At 42.1% G+C, this 21,142-nt stretch overlaps 4 protein-coding genes across 6 annotated transcripts in view; 2 read left to right on the plus strand and 2 right to left on the minus strand.

Annotated features, from left to right (window-relative positions):
• Positions 1 to 10,567, minus strand: part of LOC135943520 (ubiquitin carboxyl-terminal hydrolase 2-like) — a 42,176-nt gene extending 31,609 nt beyond the window's left edge. The window contains exon 1 of one of the 2 annotated variants that reach the window (XM_065490086.1): positions 10,397 to 10,567. Coding sequence is in view for 1 of the 2 variants with exons in the window: in XM_065490085.1 (XP_065346157.1) it covers positions 968 to 987 (20 nt within the window). In the remaining variant the exon portion in view is untranslated. Of the gene's footprint in view, positions 1 to 967; positions 1,092 to 10,396 lie in introns of those variants that run through there. The other variant, XM_065490085.1, reaches the window with a different exon arrangement.
• A 169-nt stretch (positions 10,568 to 10,736) lies between these two features.
• Positions 10,737 to 13,559, plus strand: LOC135943521 (TRMT1-like protein). The gene is made up of 5 exons (XM_065490089.1): positions 10,737 to 10,940; positions 11,214 to 11,495; positions 11,550 to 11,762; positions 12,023 to 12,213; positions 12,274 to 13,559. The coding sequence occupies exons 1-5, from the start codon at positions 10,768 to 10,770 to the stop codon at positions 12,756 to 12,758; spliced, it is 1,344 nt and encodes a 447-aa protein (XP_065346161.1). The 5' UTR covers positions 10,737 to 10,767; the 3' UTR covers positions 12,759 to 13,559.
• Positions 13,560 to 13,669: 110 nt separating this feature from the next.
• Positions 13,670 to 15,373, plus strand: LOC135943522 (uncharacterized). The gene is made up of 4 exons (XM_065490090.1): positions 13,670 to 13,822; positions 14,141 to 14,340; positions 14,392 to 14,725; positions 14,779 to 15,373. The coding sequence occupies exons 1-4, from the start codon at positions 13,797 to 13,799 to the stop codon at positions 15,092 to 15,094; spliced, it is 876 nt and encodes a 291-aa protein (XP_065346162.1). The 5' UTR covers positions 13,670 to 13,796; the 3' UTR covers positions 15,095 to 15,373.
• Positions 15,374 to 15,528: 155 nt separating this feature from the next.
• GABA-B-R1 (gamma-aminobutyric acid type B receptor subunit 1) lies at positions 15,529 to 20,855 on the minus strand. Of its 2 annotated transcripts, none has more exons than XM_065490082.1 (17): positions 20,731 to 20,855; positions 20,417 to 20,569; positions 20,262 to 20,360; positions 20,073 to 20,207; positions 19,848 to 20,018; positions 19,579 to 19,795; positions 19,380 to 19,528; positions 19,183 to 19,315; positions 19,003 to 19,130; positions 18,809 to 18,950; positions 18,526 to 18,759; positions 18,014 to 18,171; positions 17,749 to 17,956; positions 17,620 to 17,693; positions 17,376 to 17,558; positions 17,189 to 17,326; positions 15,529 to 16,541 (listed from the first exon to the last, which is right to left on the minus strand). In XM_065490082.1, the coding sequence occupies exons 1-17, from the start codon at positions 20,743 to 20,745 to the stop codon at positions 16,227 to 16,229; spliced, it is 2,652 nt and encodes an 883-aa protein (XP_065346154.1). In that variant the 5' UTR covers positions 20,746 to 20,855; the 3' UTR covers positions 15,529 to 16,226. The 2 variants fall into 2 exon arrangements, with proteins under 2 accessions (XP_065346154.1, XP_065346153.1); XM_065490081.1 differs by having other exon boundaries at positions 18,011 to 18,171.
• Positions 20,856 to 21,142: the final 287 nt, after the last annotated feature.

Here is a 21,142-nt window from a genome sequence, read left to right on the forward strand (position 1 = left end):
CCCATCCCCATGCGGAGTGCTCGGCAATAAGCGTGCTCTCTGCTCTCATTTAAACGGTCGCCACTGGTAACGGCCCTTTGGCTCAAGGTTATGCGCAATATGCCCGGTGTAAGCGCGTTGGTGTGTGCAAATCGACGGGTTGCGGAAGGTCACTGCTACCTATACGCTGTACGCGGCGGCTACGGCTATTATGCATGCATTTACCGATTGTGCCCCGAGAGGAAAAAGTGCATGCTTGGCTTGCCCAACGCCGGCTCCGTTAGGGCGTTCCGACAACGAAATTTGATCGATAAAGTGCCGACCGATTGGTGCGCATCCAGCTGGAAAAATAAACCCTGCGAGAACTGGGGGGTGAGATTCACAAACTGTTAAAGAATAATAGGAAAAATCCAATATGTTGCCAACGAGCACTTCCAGATCTTTCCGTTCGCGGATTTGCGAAACGGCTTTTCTGCTTTTTGATCGAAATGTTTTTATCTCGTTCCTTGTCATCTTTACTTACACGACTATTGCTCATTTTAATGGATCAAGTCACAACATTTACAATATTTCAAAAAGTCTAATAAATAAAACTGTTTTGACAGCAGAGTTGATGATAAAAACAAAGCCTCGATATTTCATAGAGTGGAGGAAGGAAAAAATATATCGATTAAACAGTTGTGTTATTCGCTTTGCGTGCTTGTTGACAAATTGTGAAATATATATATTTGAAAACGCGAGAGCACGCCAGCCTATTTTAACATGCATTCCGCAGTGTAGCAAAAAGGGATATTTCTTAAAACTATTCTGGTAGGCGTGAGCTTGTCCAAACTTCGGCTTCTCTGGTTCTAAAAGGGGCTGCGCCAAAGTTCAAAAGTGTGAACCCAAGCAAGAGCTCAACGCCAACAAGTTTGCGTTCGCCAAATCGGCTCAAAGTGCCGACTGTTTGAAAAACGCAGATTTTGAGGAAGCAGCGCGCGTGACCCACCTGAAGTCGAAGTCAATCATGGTGACGATCCAATTTCGCGTCGAGTGACCCTTCCGCGTGCCCGTTTGTTGCGCCGCGGTGTCTACAAGCGCGCTCCGTCTCCACTTACTTGGCAACTCAACAACAAAAACAGACGACTAGATATTTATGCCGGCATGCACGGTTCATTGGTGCTCGCGCCGTCTTCCCCCACCTTCACCTTATCAAAAGCAGCCCCTAGTGCTCCTCTCAAATAATAGCATTGCACCCCCTGGGGTGGATGGATGACTTAGAAATGCCGGTTGCGTAGGCCAGTCTAACTGTTACAACGCAAACTTGATAAATTTGCGGATGGTGCGCAAGTTAAGTGGATCACTGACTTGCTGGCGTAAGGGGATGCAATAATCGTGCTTGCGCTATATTCTGTAAGGATTGCTTGAACAGGAAATGGGAGGGAAGTTCCGTAATTTCTGCTTGCTTCATTTGTGTTGAGAAAATTTCTAATTAGGTAATTAAATACGAAGGGGAAATGTACTCACATTTTTGGAAATGAGTTTCCAAATGGTTTTGCAGCTGACAATAGATAAAAGATGAAAGGAGTTTAAAAAGCTTTGGTTGTCAACTGCACTCTAAACGGATACGTCTCTGATCAATAACAGCGCACAGTAAATATTTGAGGGAAATAAATGTGCCTCGAGTTTGATCACGCTATCTAGAAAATCTCTATCGGAATTTGAGCAGATATGATTATTTTTCCTATCTCTGGAACGCACTCCAAACGCTATTTTGGAATGCTATTGACTTTTGGAATTCAAGCATCAAAATTTCAAATCACAAAACCAACAAATAACCAGGGCTGCATTTCCTGACCACCCGAATGGTTTTTACCACTCAATTTTTACCGATTTCTTGTGCAAGAATTTAATTTTTCCATTTTTCCTACGAAAAAAATTGCATTTCCATTTTTTTTTCTTTTAAATTCCCATTTTCTGCCTCAATTTCTCCAAAAATTTCTCTGGCAATTTTTTCAAGTCGAGGTCGTGAGCTAGAAAATTATTGATAACTGAGGTGCAAACATTGCCTGCAAGATATAAATTGATAAAATAAAAAAAACGCTTTTACCAATGCACTGCATTTTTTAACTAAAAGAAATGTTAACGAACGCATGGCCGCAATACACAATACAGCAAATAAATAGTTTTTGCAAAGATGTTAGTCTAAATTAAAACGGACATTCTGGCAGATATGAGCGATCACCACTATGCTTCGGACTGACCATTACTTATCGGAGAAGCGACCGAAAATAATAAACGACCAGCAGTACTGGCTTATGGCTTTTGCTACCAAAGTTTTTGGCCGCGGGTTTTATCTGTAGGTGCGCGGCTGCCGCGTGCCCCGAAACTATAATAGTCTGCTGGTTGTGTTTGCCCCCCTGTGGTAGTGAGTGGCGGCTCTGTTCGCACCGAGATGGATTGTTGTTTGACTAATTTATCAGGCCGCTGTCTTGTCTGCGGTTTCATTTGCATACCGACATTCCGAAAATGGCGATGATTTCCATTAATATGCATGAAAAAGAGTCGTAGCCGGGTGCAATGACAACGGATTGGAGACTGGAGAGCGCTACATTATAGCGGATCAATTACGCACTGTCTCTGGCGGTTGTCTTTTTGCACTTAGTTTTAGAAGCCGCCAACAGATGGCGCCACCGTATACTTTCTTAATCAATTTATTTTAAAGGCACTTCCGCTGCGATTTCAGACTCAATCCTGCCACTGTGAGTTCTTCACTTTATATGCTTTCTGTTGACGTGCTGAAAACCCTAATCAGTCCAGCCATTCACCGTAGAAACGCCGCGGAAAAGATTTTATATTTAAAAAAATAGTTTTTCACGATTCTACGGCGATTGGCTTAACCGATTTTGGTTTTCAGCACGTCAAAATAAATCATTATTAAGTAAAGAATGCAAAGTAGCAGGATTAAGTCTGAAATTGCAGCGGAAGTGCATTAAAATTAAATTTATTACCAAAGTATACGGTGGTGCCATCTATTGGGGGCTTCAAACCCTAAAAATTTTTACATCTGGTGTATTCAATCCACCGCAAACACTGGAATTTATGTATTTGATTGGTTCTAAACAAACAGGTTCATTGATAATCAAATTCGCATTTCGCAAAACTCAAAAAATTAAACTCGATGCTATTTTCCAGCAATTTTGCACTCGCTGTTTAAACAGACGAAGCTGTTTGTCTTGCAGGAGTAGTGATTGCTCTTTCTCGAAACGCTGAGCTTCCTAGAATAGAAACGTCGATGGAAAGGCCTGACGAAGAACTACTTCTCCACGCAATCGGAAAATCAATTTCGCGATCGGCATGCCCACGGGCGGATAAATCAATTAAGGTTGCACGACAGATCCATGCACAAACAACAACCGTCCGCGATCTCGGTGGCGGCACCAAAATATTTATATGAAACAAAGCGACGCCCTGCAATTACCGACAGAGCAAACACACTCGGCGGCGACACAATCGAGCCGAAAAATAAATAAATTTGCATGTCAAGGTGAAACAGATGTCACGCGGGATTTGCGCGTTAATGCCTGCTTTAGGCGCGGCTTTCGCATGTAACACAACATGGAAAATATTATAAAAGCTGCATGCAATCACCGTGCTGAGGAGAAATAAGATGTGGGTCGCGAGTTCGCTAGTCAGTGCGAGAACCGCGTAATGTATCGAACGTAGCAAAATTAATTACATCGTGCAGGCGGCAATCAAACGCGCGTCAGTCGGGCGGAGCAATCACCAACGGTTCCCGGCTGGAGAGGATTGTTCATATATGCGAAGGCATGCATCGCCGTCTTGAGAACTTGGGCCGGTGCTTTTACTCATTTTCCCTCACGGCTGGGATCAATACTAGCTCTGTGTTTATGTGTATTGGACGCTGAGGTTGTGCTACTTAAATTCCCGCGTCTTGGGCCGCAGTCTGCTCACCGATTCGCAACAACGGTGCGGTTCGATTACTTCTATGCAGAAATAGTTATTGCGAATTGCGATTGGGAGGCAGCAATGCATTTGTTGCACTCGATCACTGATTTCAAAATTTAACAGATCTAGATAAAAATCATGATTTAAATTAAAATTAGCAAAATCCACAAGCGTTTGCTGTTCTGAAATTATTTTGATGGTTCAAGAGGTGACAAATATTTATTTCCGTAAAAGGTCAAGGAAATAATTGTGTTATTGTGCAATAGACTCGAGACCATTAAAAGTATAATTTCCAATAAATAAAATTTCCTAATCTTTGATTACTTTGGTACCCTTGGTGTAAACATGATTTGCAGTAACTAACAATATGCTTCTAATTACTTTCCCAATTTAAAAAAGACAGGAAGATTAGGAAAACATTGGTATTTTTTAGTAAATGAGATCGTTATTTGTTCAAAGTAAAGAAATGAACAAAGTCTCTATGAAATTTTGAATAGCAATTATTATTTATCCTGAGTTTTGAGCTAAATTTAATAATTAAAAATTTAAAATAAAATAAATAATTGGTATTTTTTCATTTGAGAGGCTCTTACTTTCTACAGCCATAAATTCGTTAAATAAGAATTAATGATTCAGCAAAAATTTTAACTTACCATTAGCGTGTCGGTTTTTTACGTGTCTCAACAGATTTAGACTGGAGAAAACTCATTTTTAAAGAGGTAGAAAAATTGCTTCTAAGCAACCGTGTGCAAAATATGCAAAAATCGCGTTTCGCGAGACCAAAATCGGCGCACGAAGCCTCAAATATAACTTGGCACGGCGTGCGAAGTGCAGGCGAGTCAAAACCAAAAGTACAAAGTGGTCAGCGCAAGCAGGCACAGCGTTGCGTCGCGCCCAACAGCTTTTTTGTTCGGTTTAGTGCCAAGAATAACACCTTCATTAGCCGATAAAGCGAATTAGCTTTGAAAATCACATGGCCATTATGACATCAGAGACGATGATCGCATCGGCCGTCGATTATCGTGTTCCGTAAATAATTCAGGCGGCAGGCGCGCGCGCGCGTTCCATGCACGCTCCATTCATTTGCCTGCCTTATGAATTAGGTGAATTAGCAGCGCGCCGACGAGCCAGATCAAAAGAAAATTTCGCTTCACACGCCGGCCTGCAATTTGCATTTCTATACAACACTCTCGATCGAACTCAATGAAAATTTATTCGCCGCAGAATTAATTGAGTAATTAATTAGCACGCGGGCGCGCGTCTGCCGCGAATGCCCTCGAGGGACCGGGTGGGACCGCCACCCGAGATCAGGCTAAAAATAGGCGGCCGGCGAGTAAATCACCCAACTGGCTAACTGCTGCTTTTATAATACGCATTTTAATTGCGTCACGCTATCAAAATCGGCTCCGATGTGGCCGGGAATTGTAAACAATTAGCAGGGGGATTACGTCCGTCTGACCGAGCAGAAAAGGTGCTCGGATTTATCGTACGTTTGTTTTGCTTTTGACGTCGCTCAGTGGGCTAGGCTGCCGCTCGAACGAGCGGAACGCGCTTTGAGTGCTGTTCCTGGAAGTTAATTTGAAACAGCGCCGAGCTCCATTGCCAGCTTGGAGGTTTCAAAAACGACACTCGGCGAAAAAATGTTTCGAGTTTCACCCCGGTAACACTCCAAGAAAAGCGGATCAAGTTTTGCGTAGCTTTGTGACTCTTAATTACGAGTGGTGAACTAGAATGAGAAAAATTTTAAAGTAGATCAAAACAAGGTGATATTTAAAAATTTTTTGTTCTGTTAGATGCATTAAATAATTTATTCTATAATTTGCAATAGAGTAAAAATGGACCTTGCTCCAGTAGAAAATTTAAATTTTTTGCAAAATTTCCAGCGCTTGACCACATTTTCTTGGCAGATTTCGATTCCTCTCGTCGAGATCTGTCCAACATCGTTTTAAGGGAAGCTCTTTTTTGGGAAATAAAATCAGATTTCAAGTAAGGAGACAGTCCTCACCATTTGAAAAGCATGGATGCTAACTTTGCAGCCACGTTTCTAAAAAAATTTACATTTTTAATTTCTAGGTTAATTTCCGCAGCAAGGATTTTCCACGATTTTACAGTATTTTTAACGCAGTAAAAAATATGGAAGTAGTAGCGTGTCTCTAATGCAGCATTTTTTGTGCATTAAAAAAAATCATAAATTCTGAACTTGAAGTCTGAAAAGGGGTTAACGAGGCAATTTTTGTTTAAAGTCACGCAAGCTGCTTTTAGGATTGTTTAAAAAATCTAACAAATCCAATTCTAGAATAAAGGGGCCAGAGGGCGGACAATAAACAACCTCATCTTGCGTATGGAACTACAAAGGGCGCGGGCCACACAGCTAGGGAAACAAACAAGGTCGCGCGTTCGGCGTGTGGTATTATATTGGAGTATGTTGACCTAGATTGGCACAGGTACAGCGGCGCGGCGCGAGGCAGACCCCTCTTACGCGCGCGAGCGATTGTCACCGCTCATGAGGCTGGTTTCTCGCCTACTTCTTCGCTCTCGCCAGCGCGCGCGAGACTGTTATTGTGGGGTATCTTTCTTTTAAATTTGAGTGACTCACGTTAAATGAGGAACAACAACCCTTAACGCGCGCCACAAATATAGCCGACGAACGAAAACACAGTCAGCGCGCGCTTGATAATAAAAGCAAGCCGCACAGTCGCTGAGAATGTGCACGAACGTCTGGCGAATTCGCGGAAAACAGTAAAATCGGGTGGGTGACTGACAAAGTATCAGAGTTACGCATCTTAGTAGATCACTTTATTGATACAAGTGCTAGCCGTGTACAAAATATTAACTAGTTGCCAGAGATTACAAAAGATTAGCATTTGATTACTTTTGACTTGAGTAAATGAGAACTTTATTATTGCTTACAATAAATTAGCTTGAGATTAGCAATGACCAGATCAATTCTTCTCCTCCCAACCATCTAACGGAGGAGCATTTTCAGACCCATCAACCTTGGCAGCGACCACGGTGTTCTCCTCTGGATCAGGTTCAGTTGCTCCAATGTCGAGCTCAGCAAAAGCTTTGGATTCTTGGTCCACGACGGGTTTCTCCTCATCCTCAACCGGCGTGTTGTCGCCAGTGCCGGAGAGCTTGCTGCTCGAGTTGCTCTGCTGCAGCTCAGACTTTTCAGCTGCGCCTTCCAGCTGGAGACAGACAGGCCTGCAATTTGGAGGAGGCAGTCTCGTGTAGTCCTGCTCCAGACGCACCTTGCGCACGATGGACAGATTCTGGCGCGCGATGTTGTTCCAGTTGGGCAGCGAACCCTGGCTCAGAGGTGACTTGGAGCACTGCAGCAGGAAGTCCCTGCTGTACACGAGCCGAGCGGGCTTCTCAAGCTGACAATGAGTGACTTCGGGAGCAGGCGGGGTGGGAGGGGTGGCGGGCTGAGACTTGTCATCAGAGGGGCTTTGTTCCTGGTCGGACAGGAAGTCGCCCTCATCCCCCGCACGCCGGGACCACCTGTTCTTGGAGAAGTATTCGTCGAGCACCAGTTTGGCCTCGGACACGAGTTTCGGGTCGGCGCCAGTGATCTTGATGGGGTTGGTGCCCACGTTGACGGTGTACTTGTATTCTCCAGCCTGGTGGCTGTTGGGAGGGGCAGGTCTCTTCTCCGTAAGCGAATCTTCAGCAATGGAACTCATGGGGCGGTCAGGACTGGCGTTTCGGCGGATGGTCTCTTCGATCAGCCTTCGGGCGTGCTCGATGTTGTCTTCGTTGGGCCCGGTGATCTGCACCAGACGCTCCTTGGCCCCTGGATTCACCCTTTCAAACGAGATGATGGTCTCGCTGAGCTCTTCTATCATGTGCACTCGGCGGCCTTTAATGCCCATCACCTTGCCAGAGTCCGAGTTGCGAATGACAACTTCGTCCTTGAGGAAGCTCTTTCCGGCCACTTTGGTGGCGCCAGAGTACTTGCCAGAGTTCTTGACTAGTTCCGCCTGCTCGAATGACATAACTGGAGGCTGAGTGGGCGAGATGAGGTGGGCGGACACCGGAGAGGCGAGGATATCACTCGAAGGAATCATGTCTTGTTCGTTTTTGCCGAACTTGTCCTGGGGGAAAAATAAACAAAAGGGCCAACGTAAAAATAAGATCGCAAATAAAAAAACACCGTTGCTTTGGGTGCAAGAAGTATCACCGTCAATCTGAGCGTTTCTAGAAATTTGACATAAAAAATTTCCTCTCACGGGGAGTCAGATTCTCGCGACGCGCAGGTATGGCGTCAAGTGGGTTGCGGTGCAGATAAAAATGTGGTAAAGAAGTGAGTTTTCGACAGAATAACGGTTAAAGACCGTCTTTGAAGAAGTTTCTGAGCACACCAATCGATTCTTGAGGGTCAAATTAGGTAGAATGGATATTTTTCCGACCAAAACGTCCAGCGCGACGTGCGTAGTACAAAAGTATAACTTTTTTCCCACCAAAACAATATGATTGCGAGAAGTGCGCATGCGTCACAGCTGGTTTGAGGACTTGCAGAGAGACCGACTGTACGAACGACTTCTTTGTCAGATCCAGCCAGCTCTCACGCATGCGCACTTATCGCATTCATATTGTTTTGGCGGGAAAAAGTTACACTTATGCTAGGCACGTCGCTCTGGACCTTTTGGTCGGAAAAATATCCATTTTTTCCTGATTCGAACCTCAAGAAGCGATTGGTTTGCCCAGAAACTTCGTCAAAAATGGTCTATGAGAGAGCTTTAAGCTGCCCACATTTCGACGCCATCTTGGATCTGACCGGCGGGAACTGATTTCAATGGGCATCTGGTCCCCGGTGAACGGTATTTCCTCTCACGAAACGTTCACAATGACAGTGTTACCAACCAAAATGGACTCGAGAAAATTTAATAAATAATTGGCCTTGTAAAAATAATAACTAAAAAGGTCCCCAACCTGGTAGTACTCCGTGGTGTCATCGGTGAAGGCCCAGTGCATGGCCCTCAGCTCAATCAGCTCGAGCAGGTGCAGTCTGGTGAGAATGTCCAGCTGATCGTTGTTGGCAAAGTTTCTCAGGGCGATGAAGCTCCTGTCCAGCTGGTCGCCGTAGATGCTCTCGAGGTGCTGGCCGTTGAGCTTGAGGTGCGAGGCCATCTGGGCCACGTCGTGCCTGACGTTCTCCTCCTTGCTGTGCATTCTGTCCAGCACGATGTCGACCAGCTTCATGACGTCGTCGAAACTCTCGCAGGTCGACTTGCGCAGCGACGTCTTCAGGGGTCGCGGCTTCTCAACCTTTTTGGTCGTGCGGGTCGACGGGAGCCTTGCTGCGCCAACCGACGACATGTTTGCAATTTGCTTCGCTTTCTTTTCGATTCTGCAAAGCCGACAATTTGCGAATTAATAAGTGTCTCTTCAACTATGAAAATGGTTGACTTTACATTTTCTAGCAAACTGCGGGCCCCGCGGGTGCAAAGGGCCTCTGGCCGCTCCTCCGTCTCTGCCGTCGAATTCACGGTGAGACCCCAAGCTTGCCACGGGGCCTTGTTTACTCAATTTAGCACTGAATTTAATGTATGTAAAAAGCGTCACCTTTTTATCCTTTTTTTGTTTGTTACACGCTAAGAAGGAAAACGGGGAAAATAAAAAGGTGGCAACCAAATCGAAACTGGAAAGCAACCAAATAAAATAAAAAAGGGACGGGGAGAAAGCAGGAAATGATATCTAATTCAAATGAGAAGAGTATGTAGGATATAACAATTAGTTTGCTGGTTCGATGAACCACTCCATCACAAATATGGCGTGTTCGTTTGAAGTTGTGGCTTGTTGAATTTAAATATGGAACTGTCTACTCGAAGCTTCAAATCACATAAAAATTTTATTGTATGTAGAGCTTCCGTCATGCAGCAAGAAGCCAGAGTTACATACATTACATACATACTCGACTTTTTTATCCTTCACTTCGTTTAACTTGATAAAAAAACAATTTTTTAATAACCCCCTTCGAATTAACGTCCTATAATAATTATCATTTTAGAACTATCTAAATTAAATGCTATCAAAATAACATCAGACACACGGGACTGTTTTGAAAATTTAATGTTTATCGATTGCAGGTCGGCATGCAGTTGTTCGGAATGAACGTTCAAGAGCAGTCTCCCTCGCGCCGCGCCGGTCATCTGTGCCTGCGTCTGTTCTAATTCATTTCTCCATCAGCCTTGCCAAATTAGGTTCGGTTTTCAAAACAATAAGATAACGGCCCAAATAGAACACATTGACCCATGAACTGACGTCACAATTCAGTTATTTCGGGCGGAGTTGTCACAAAAAGTGGGTTTGGCACTCCGCTAAATTTCCATGGCATGGAGCGAGGCATGCGAATTTCGATCAATTTTCGACCCTGACGGCGAGAATTCCGATTCGTAATAATGTCCCTACGGCGAATTTACGAGGTTCAAGTAATGAAAAGAAGCCAAAATAAGGCGTAACATACCTTCGGACGACGAATAATCCGCTAAAACTTAAGAAAAACTGAAGACTGTTCGCACTTCGCCCATTTTACGGGGTCTCACTCTTACGTCACAGTAGTACAAAAGAGGCTCGCTGATTGGTTAGCTGTCCGGCGAGCCGGCTGCAAAATTCAATGATAACCACAAGAGCGAGTCTACAGCCAACTGCAGAGAAGCACGTTTTGGGTTACATGGTCGCCATCTTTGAGTTGTTGTTACGAAATTTTCCCGTGCCTGCCTGCGCATACTCATACCGTAGCGCCGGCGGCTGTCACTTGTACTTTCAGCAGCAAAAGAAAAAGGGGGCTTAACTTTTATTAGTTATTATTATCAACTCTCAACCCACGTTACAAGCATGACGGATTTTGACAGTACTTTTGGTGTTCGCATTGGGAAAAATCCCAGGAAAACCAATGAGTTTCCCACAAAAGAAGTCAGCGAATATGGGGTTAAATTATTAGTGGACGGTGGGTCAATAAATCCGAAGCAATCCGCCTGTCACTATGACTATCAGCTCTCGCTCACCCGGTTTGTCATCCTTTTTCGATATTTTGTGTCATTAAATTTCCAATTTTGGTATTGCGCCTACTTGACTGAAATTTCATGGCAAAAACATGCTCAAAAATATCTTGAACGTATTTTTAAGACTCCAACTGAGAGAGTAAACAAACATAAATTTATGCTGTTATTTGTTAAAAATCATAATTTGTATGTGCTGTATGCTCCACAATATAAATAATGACTCTCTCACTACCCAAGCAAATAAAATAAAATATTTTTAATTGAACTGACATTTTTCAGAGCTCTTGTGGCAACTAGTATCGCTGCTTTTGACAAATCTGGTCTGGAGGAGAGAAAAATGCAATGTCTGGAAGCATTTCCGTCGACAGGAGCGTCTGGACTCTTGTGGGCCAAGCACCTCTCTTCTGAAGTCACCAAATTCCACTTGAACTGCAGCTATGAACCGAGTGTGATGGAGCGGGTTCAAGAAAATATTAAAATCAATGACCTTGGGGACAAGGTGCAAGTGCTCAACTTCGACCCATTCTCCATAAATAATGACCACTCTTTTTTCAACTTTGTGTATGGCTCTCCTAATTTAGAAATGAAATGAATTGATTTAAATTTTTCTATTAGATACCTGGAAGGGTTTGCGAATTCTTCCCAGTATTTGGACAACATCTTCAAGAGAATACCACGGAGAGGAATGGTTGCAATTTCCACGGTGGACGACCCAGCCATATATTGCAAATCACCGGAAGTTGCCCAGAGACACTATGGGGGTCTCATTGGGAAGACGCTTTATTACAAGGAACTGGCTGCAAGACTCATTGTCGCAGCAGCAGCACGGTAATTTTACTGAGATAGATTTATTTGGAGGTCTCAGCCTCTATATTTAAGGCAACATCTTAGTTAGTTGGATTCTTTGTCCTGCGGCGGCTGGCGCGGCTGACAATATTTAAAAAATGAAGTTTGACAGTGTTTAACAGCTCGAAGGGCCGCAAGACATTTTTTCTCCCGCACTTTTTAAATTTTTACCCTTTTTGATCGGTGGCTGGCTGGGACTTTAAGATAATGAGAATCACTTGTCTAAAGATCCAAAATTTTAGATCAGCTGCTCGCTCGAATAGAGGAATTAGAGTGATGTGGGTCTACAACTTCAAGTCGTCCATCTCGATGCTGCTGCAAGTGGACAAAGGACCTGCCAAGGCCAACGAGTCCTTGAAGAACACCCGCAGCTTGATCCACTGCAACATCTGTGAAGAGAGGGCGTTCTACCCTGACACAAATTACGTAATAGGTAAACTTCCAGGAAAAAAATTATTTTAGAACCAAAAAGCCAAAATCATCATAATTTCAGAAAATCCGTATAGCCTTCTAGCATGCTCTTGCAAATCTAAGATGCCTGGGAAAACGGCCATCAATATTGGACCGGTTTGGAGTGGTGAACTCTTTGATGCGAATTTCCTCCAAAAAATGGTGTCTGAGTGCTCTGCATTTCCGTGGAAAAGCGAAGCCGGTGAAATCCTCAGCCAGCTGTTGGAAGAAGCTTTGTGCCCTGAAACAACGCCGTTGACCTGTGCTGTCTCACAATCTGATGGTGATGACCCGCCAAACAAGAGAGTTTGTGTCGAAACTGCCGCCCCTCCATTCTATTACAATTTGCACCACAACCGGCCCAAAGATTCTAAAATGATCAAGGCAGACAAAGTTGTCACGTTCCTCCGCAGCAACGGCTTCCGCGCCAGTCGAACACACTTTGATCGTGAAGCAGTCAAAACCAACGCCTCTGTTGCAGAACTGCTGCAAATCATTCGCTCAGGCGGGCTTAAAGCACAAGAATAAGCAATTGATCAAAATGTTGTAATTTTGTGATGCATAATTCACCAGTTGTATAAACCCTTAGTGTTCGAAGCCGCCAACAGATGGCGCCGCCATATACCACCGTAATAATTTTAATTTTAAGGCACTTCCGCTACGGTTTCAGACTAAATCTTGCTACTGTGCATTCTTAAATTAATATGCTTTCTTTTGACGTGCTGAAAAACCTAAATCGGTTAAGCCAATCGCCGTAGAATCGTAAATAATTTTTACTTTTAAATAAATAATCTTCACTGATGATTTAACGGTGAATGGCTGGACTGATTTTGGTTTTCAGCACGCCAAAAGAAAGCATACAAAATGCAGCAGGATTGAGTCCAAAATCGCAGCGCCTTAAAAATAAATTTAATACAAAAGAATACGGTGGCGCCATATGTTGGCGGCTTCGAACACTAACAATATGTGCTTATACAACTGGTGGGTTGAGAGTCATTTATAAAGAGTACTTTCATTTTTTTACTTCATGAAGGAGGGTTTTGTAATGTCAGGTCTTGTGCTATTGAACAATTAAAAAATTAGGTTTTGCTTGACGCACATACTTTTTATGACTCAAAGTTGATAGCAAGTATAAATAAAAAATTAAGTAAAATGAAATTATTAAGAAATACTTCACGTATTTCGCCTTCACCCATAATCAAGTAAATATTTACAAACCGCAATCATCAAGATAGAGCCAATGATCTTGTGATAAGAAAAAAATTATGTGTTGCAAGGGAATTTTGGAGGTTGATAAATAAAACAGAATTTATTAAAATTCAAATAAAATTGTTTTTTAGCTAACCTTACCTTTGAAGCGAGATATTAACTCAGTCAGGCGTTGAACTAAAATGTGTGAACAAGCGCTAATACTTGACGCAAATGCAGGCAAGAAGTGTCGACAGCGACATGGGCTGAGACGGGAGATATCGCGCTTGATTCTTCCACACAACACATACTTCACTTCTTATCATTTTAATGCCAAATTGACGGCAGCTCATGAGCGCAGTTTTGGAGAAACGCTAGATGAAAATGGATGAGATCCCAGTGAGGTAAGCCATTTATATTTACACAAAAAAATCCGAGTACGTTAATTATAATTAAATTAAATATTTAATAAATTCCAACTAACAAAGAGATAAATATATTGAAACGCAATTTTGCACTGATAATGATTAAAGATATTTAATTGGAGGTGTCAGCCGCCAGATTTAAGGCGCGGCGGCTGGCGGGAATTAAATTATATCGGAAGACATTTTTTCCCCTGCATTTTTTTAATTTTTGGAGGCTGCGCACGTGACCTAAAATTTGCCGGCTGGCTGAGATCTCTCTATATTAATTAAACGAATATCTTTTATTATTTTTATTAGGAGTGGTCCCGAAGAAATGGATCTTTCTTCTGACACTTCAGTGGCTCCACGGCCAGCATTTATCAGCCGAGAAAATAGCAAACGTAGTGTGCACCTGCGAAGTCCTTCGTCGCTGAAGATCCTGACAATGGACACAATTTTGAAAAACTGTGATTACTACGAAAACAAGTTCGCTGGATTCTCTGGTTTCCAATTTTTGAGTAAGTTTTGATACAATTTGTGATTAATACTAACGTTGGCGTGCGTGACAGCTCCACCTGTGCTACAGATTCTAATTGAGTACATTGACGCAAAAACAGATCGTTTTTTAACACCAAATTTTGCCAAAATGCTTTTGAATGAAAATACTCATTTTGCAAACATTGGAAGTGTGGATGAGAAGCACCGACAAGATCTGTACGACTACATGATAACTAACTGCAGCGTGCGATTAAAGATAATCCAAAATCTCTGGCTTGATGCAAATTTGCAAATCGAAGTGTGTGATCTCCTCAAGTTCAAGAACTTGGTGGCCTTGGAGCTCCTCCAGCTAGAGTGTACGGACGAAATTCTCGACCTGATTTGCACCAACTTGCCGGAATTAAGGTGGGGAATAATGCACTCGATTAATGAAAAATCAAACCAAAAATCAATTTTAGGTCGCTGGGAGTGACCTTCATGGAATACGACATCACGGACGAGGGTTTGAGCCTTCTGCCGAATCTGCAGTCCTTGGTGAAAATTTCATTCAGGGCGGACGAAAACGACCACACAGACTACACTCGCATGCTCCAGAGGATAATGGAGGAGTTTGGTGTCAACTGGGAACTCAAGTCGTTTTATGTGCCTGGCCTGAAAAGGTCGCTTTCCGTGGAAGACGAACGCAGCTCGTTCAAAAAACCAGTGGCTGGCAGAATCGGCTCCTACATCAAGAAAAAATTGGTGCGCGCTTTCTCCAAGGAAGGGGGAATGTAAAAGAAAAATCCAGCAGCACTTTTCTGACCACTTATAAGTGTTATTTAATTTGAATTAAAACCTGCTCTTCAACAGAGATTCGGATAGCTCTCATGTACGACTTCCCTACACAATTGTTGCCTTAATTACATTTATTTTTTGTCAAACATTTAAACACCTTGTGCTTTTATAGTCTTGTTTTGTGTGTGTTGTGCATGAACAACTCATATATTCTAACATATACAATAAAGAGATTCCGTAACATTTCATTAAACATCACTTTTTAATATTTTGTTGACAAAACTAAGCTACTTAAGATGGTTAATTACTGCCACAATGCTCTTCAGGGGAACGTTATACTTAGTTTTTTAGGCTGAAGAAGCACATGCATTTTTAACTTTACCTAATATTGTTAGTTACAAACATCAATGATCTGTGTGTATATTCACGATATATTTATTAATAAGTTAAAACGTCAACATGCAATAATTAAATAAAACAAACATTGAAAAACTATTAAGTTTTGAAATCTCAGGTATTTGGGTAACATTAGGTGGAGTACACACAATTTCATTGAACATTGATTATTGATTGACAACAAAAAAAAACAATTATTAGCGAACACACAAAGATAAATTCCTTCTCATAACCAATGTTCTATGAAATAACGTAAAAAACGTAAAAAAGGACTAGAAAAAATAAAGTTGAATAAAGACTAGAGATACAGTTTAAATTCATGCTTTGCAAAATCAGGTGACTAAACCCGAATCCATAGCTCCCGTTCAAGCTGAGCTGAGGTTAGCTGAGTTTCGTGCCCCCATACCTCGACCTAGCGGAGTTAAACAAAGGTTGTGAGAAGGAGAGAGAAAAAAGACAGTCAATCGATTATTAGAGCGTTACTGTGCCTTAATTTCAGTTCTCATCTTAATAAATACTTATTTTTATATATGTAAATACCACACGTGTTTCCGTTTTCCTTTAATCTCATGTGGCAGAGGTTGTTATAAATTTTAGAGTGTAAATTCTTTACAAATATATTTAAGCTGTTGCCAAGGTTTAAGAAAATAGTTAAGCCTAAATGCCAAGTCGGTAAAGTGCCAATGATTGTTCGGTTACGTGAGCATCAACATTGTTCCCAAGAATTCGCGATAATTTATAGATATGATTCTGAGAACTCAAAGTCTGATTGTGAACTACGCGTGTAGCCGGAAATTGGGCCAATAGCAGAATCTGAGTTAGTGGTAAAAGGATCAGGGAGAATCAAACCTGCAGGCTCTGGTTGAGCGCCAGCCGCGTTGCCGTGGTACGTGCGTGCCGGGATCAGGTTGTTGCGAACGCCGCCGGCCCCCAGGCAGATAGGCTCGTTCATCCCTTCAGCGGCGGAAGGAGCAGTGCCGTCAGTGCCAGACGATTTCATCGATTCACGCTCCTGCAGCTTGATTTTCAGAATCCTTATCTTCTCCTCTTTCTGCAAAGGAATTTTAAATCTATTATCAACTGGAACAAGCACTTTGCGCTTGAGGATTGGTGCCAGCGGCTTTGCAAATAAGTGTGATAATGGTCGGCAGCGTTGGAAAAATTGCGAAATTTGATCTGAAAAATGTCGTCAGGGTATTTCAGGTGAAGGTACTCGTCAATACCTTTCATTTAAGACCTAAGACTTAAATCAGGGTTCGCAACAACCCGCATTTTTCTGGAAAATCGCATTGTATTGCGGGTTTTCTCCAATGTTGCGCATTTTCCTGGAATAAATGTGTTTTTAATGAAAATAAAATATTCTCATGATCTATGACCAAAATTAGGGATTTTTATAAATCAGTAAAAATGCCACTGGTTACACCAAGAGACACAAAATTCTAACTCCAATCGTAATTATCCAAAATTTCTAACTTTTTGGCTCAAAATGTGACCTTTTTGGCGCTAAATTAAAAAAATGCGAAAAAAAACCAAAACTGGTTTTTTCCCAGCTGTTTTTTTGCACAAAAAACCAATGATGCATGTTTACGCGTTGCGAAATTGGCGAACCCTGTCTCACCAGCCGACCTCTAGCCAGAATAAAATGAGTTTCAACAGTCTGGACAGTTATCAGGCACAAAAAGAATCTTAAAATCTTACCGCAGAAATTAATTTTTGCAACTCGTCGTTTTCAGCAAGCAAACTGTGGTAGCGGTCTTCATCTTCCTTCGATACGCCAGCATCAGTGTTGTATTTGGCCTCAACTTTGTCCCTTGGATGTTGGATTATCTCTGCGATCTAAAGCGAAGCGTTTAGCACAAAAATTTATGACTGCCGACATTGCTACCTTTGGCACGAACACAAGAGCCATTGAGAGGAAACAGCAGAAAATGATGGCAAGAGCTTCAAATGCAAAGCTGGCGTCCTGCTGCGATGCAATTACCATAATGACGGGCGCAGTGATCAAACACAACACGACGACGTTGTAGATTGCCATTCCGACGTAGCGCGAGTCGTTGATTTGTTTCACCTTAGGCAGAAGATTATAATTATTAATTTAACAGTAAATTTAAAATACTGGAAAGCCAAACCTTGATGCTCCTTGTCTCATAAGCCAGGAAAAGCCCAAAAATCAGAATCAATCCTTTGTAGCCGCACAAAATCCCTGGAATTTTCAAAAAGAAAATAATATAGTAAAAATCAAATAATTTATGCAGTACCAAGCCAAACGTTGTTATGGTGACTTTCACAGTGCTCCAGCTCAGGTCTAATTTTAATGTCGTCATCAGTGGAGGATGGGTCTTCCAGGGGAAAAATCTCAATGCTCCTCTGCAGCGGGTCGATTATTTGCCAGCACAGCATCAAGATTATGTCAACAATTAAAAATCCGCCAACCATCCAGTACAATTTCCATGGCTCAACTTTTTTCTATAATGCAGCATATTAATAAATCCATACTGACACAATTTGATTATATTTAACTACTTTTCCGTCCTGCTTTGACTTGGTGGTCAGTCGATGCACACGCCAAACCTTGGAGAACATGGCTCCATAGCCTAGGGTGAATCCCAGGGTCAAAATCCAAGCTCTGGCTTGGCAAACAGCTGGATAGCTCTCAGATTCAACAAATCTTCCATCAAGGCCTGTAGGGATAAGCAAAAATTACGTGGGTGGTGCTTTAAAATCCAGTGTTCCAAAAATGCCAGCTTTTTAAAAAGATTTTGAGCAAATCAGTCAAATCAATTGGCTAAAATTAGGGAACAAAATTATATAATTCAAGCATAAAACACAGCTCTCCACTTTTGAATATAAAATTTAACAAGACTTTTAAATTTTAAAATTATAAAAGTAGTAAACAACCTATTTTAGCCTTAAATTTGAACCGATTTTTAAAAAATAAAAACAATTTATGCCGGCAAAAATTCATTTTTTAACCACCCTGGCTAAAACCCCAAACATTGTTTAAATCTCTCCTCAGACGCAGAGGTGAAACTCACCAAGCAAGAAGACTGATCCGAGACAGAGGCAAACTCCAACAAGCATAATGGTGTTGCACACAGGATGCGAGGTTTCAATAACTTTTCTGTGGCGGTGCAAGATGTTGAACACGATCAGAGCAATGGCCCAGAGAATGCCAACAACAGAAACTGTGCCCATCGAGATGAACAGTCCCAGTGAAACGGTCCGCAAAACCGTCCTGACGATCGTCCTATCCTGAGGAACCTTCCCTCCTGCAAAATTAGTTAAAGGAAAATGCTCTTTCTGCAAAAGTAAAATTACCAATCCATTTCTCCTTGTTGTTCCAAGTGAGGTTGTCACTTTGGGTGTCGTAATAGCCAAGAAGGACGTATTTCCCATCGATCATCTGCTCTATCTGCGTCAGGGCGATACGATCACCCTGGGAGCTGAAAGCCACATGACCCTACGAAATCTCAATTAGAGGCGAATTTTTTATAATTATTTCGCTTAGGTACAGAAACTCCGAGAAACTGAGTGCTGTTGATGGCTGAGTAGATGTCATCTGCCGTTTCCTTGTCTGTGTAGGTGAAATTTTTCAAACTTTTGCCCACACGGTCCAACTTCTCCATAGTTTTGTTGAACGCTGTTGATAATTTGCATACAGACAAGATGAAAATCAATATTCTATTAATTACCTAATGCAACAGCCCAGACTGCATCATAAGCTAATGGCGCTTCCTGGTAGCCTTCGGGATAGCGCATATTGTCAATGTCGTAATTTTCCTTCTTCAACGCCTCATTCAAGCGGATTCTAAAATCGTCAGAAGTCTGCGAAACAGCAAAAGATAATAATCAAAAAAAATAAAATTCCAGTTAAAAGAAATCAATCTACCATTCCAGACAAAGTCCTCTGGTTATTTTGATTCCACATGAGCGCCTCAGTTGTTAGATGACCTTCAGCTGCGATTCTCATTTGCTCCCTCGTGCAGTTTATTTTCTCTTTTTCCAAATTTTGTTCAAACCAGTCATCCTCGTACCATCCTAAGATTTAAATAAGTGTTGGTTTTTAAATTAAATATCGATATATTTACCTATGAAAAACCAGACATATGATTTGCCGTAGAGTTTGTGCTTATAGACCTCACAGAGCACTCTTCTTGCGGCTACAACGTAAAACAAGCCAACGATCACACGTGCATCTTGGCGCCTGAGGTTCCTCACTGCGTCAGTCGGGTCGGACAAGAAGCTTTGGCGCGTGACAATTTCTATTCCAGCCTCTTTGCACCTCGCTTCTAAATCTTCTACAGTCTAAATTTCCAAAACATTCAGAACATTTTCAAATTTTTCTATAAAAATTTACAGATATAAAAACTTCTTCAGCCTGCTGGAGAATAGCAACCCTGGACCAGCCAAATTTCTCCATCAACTTAATTCTAGTTGGATTGTGCACAGTGGCAGATGGGTGCGTTCGGAAAAGGGTTGGAAAGCGGTTTCTGTCTGACAAGGCAGGCGAGCTGGCACCGTAGCAGAGCTGAAAAAACAATTTTATAAACCTGAAAAAAATAATGTTTATTTCAAAATTTACCACGACTAGATTCCACATTTTGGCCGCTTCTGCTACCGTCGTGCAAACTGTGCTGCAACCTGCCAAAAGCATCAGCTTCTGCGGTTTGTTGTATAAAAGGTTGTACATGACAGATGCACCCAATCCTGGTTCACACTAAAGAATGAATCATGATTATACTGGGGCAGTGGAATTGTACAAACATTCAACCTCGCTATCATTCCAATGCAATTTTAATATAAATCCTGGCAATAAATCAGTCCTATTGTTGACGTCTTCCAGTGCCAATCTTGCTGCCGGCTGGCATGCCTGGTAAAAAATGGATTATAATTTTACAAGAAAATTCGTATGGTTTTAATTTTAACCTGGCCACCCTGCCACCCTCCTTTCCCTCCGATGGGAAAAATGCCAGCGATGTGCAAAACATTATCATCTTTGGTTAACAGCGGATTTGACATATGAGGGGGCCCAAACACAGCCACAGCCAGTCCGACAGCGACGGCTATTGACAGGAACAGCTGCAATCAGGAAAGAAAATTTTGAAGTTGACCAAAAATTTCGATTCCCAAGTGGGGGTGCAGCCCCGGGGAAAATTCCGAGCAGAAATTCAGCACGTACCAAGGCACGGCGGACCTCGAATTTAAGCTCAACACCAAAAGGGAAATGTTATAATACATACCAAGTTTAGTCTCATGCTGTTACGGTGCAAATTTTGAGAAAATTCATCTCAAAATAGAGTATTGATTAAGCAATTTCCAGGCCGCCTCCCATTTTTCATCAATCAAAATTCATAATACGCCTGCGCATGCGTCGCACTCCGGGCTTTGGAGCGCTGCCGCTGCTGGAATCTCTAGATTTCACCCTTTATTTTAGCGCCAAAGATGAAAATATATCAAAATATTGTGGTGTGTAGATGTGTATATAATATATAATCCACGATAAAAATTATGCTCTTTGAGTTATTATGCTAGAAAATTTTCATTCGATCTAAATTATTTAAAAATTAACCATTTTTCAGAAGCTATGCAACCTGTTTGTCAGTAATGCATTGGGGTTGCATAAGGGATTTTTTTTAATTTAGCGGGGGCCAT

Source organism: Cloeon dipterum, chromosome 4 (genome assembly GCF_949628265.1).
Source record: "Cloeon dipterum chromosome 4, ieCloDipt1.1, whole genome shotgun sequence".
In the NCBI taxonomy this organism is placed as follows: Eukaryota; Metazoa; Arthropoda; class Insecta; order Ephemeroptera; family Baetidae; genus Cloeon; species Cloeon dipterum.

Excerpts from the sequence above, each read along its gene's own strand:
- LOC135943522 (XM_065490090.1), top strand. The coding sequence starts at position 13,797 with ATGAAAATGGATGAGATCCCAGTGAG. Across the intron at positions 13,823-14,140 it reads ATGGATGAGATCCCAGTGAG|GAGTGGTCCCGAAGAAATGG; the intron begins GTAAGCCATTTA and ends TATTTTTATTAG. Across the intron at positions 14,726-14,778 it reads ACCAACTTGCCGGAATTAAG|GTCGCTGGGAGTGACCTTCA; the intron begins GTGGGGAATAAT and ends AATCAATTTTAG.
- LOC135943521 (XM_065490089.1), top strand. The coding sequence starts at position 10,768 with ATGACGGATTTTGACAGTACTTTTGGTGTTCGCATTGGGAAAAATCCC. Across the intron at positions 10,941-11,213 it reads TATCAGCTCTCGCTCACCCG|AGCTCTTGTGGCAACTAGTA; the intron begins GTTTGTCATCCT and ends GACATTTTTCAG. Across the intron at positions 11,763-12,022 it reads ATTGTCGCAGCAGCAGCACG|ATCAGCTGCTCGCTCGAATA; the intron begins GTAATTTTACTG and ends CCAAAATTTTAG.
- GABA-B-R1 (XM_065490081.1), bottom strand. Across the intron at positions 20,361-20,416 it reads GAGGGTGGCAGGGTGGCCAG|GCATGCCAGCCGGCAGCAAG; the intron begins GTTAAAATTAAA and ends ATTTTTTACCAG. Across the intron at positions 18,760-18,808 it reads CAACAAGGAGAAATGGATTG|GAGGGAAGGTTCCTCAGGAT; the intron begins GTAATTTTACTT and ends CTAATTTTGCAG.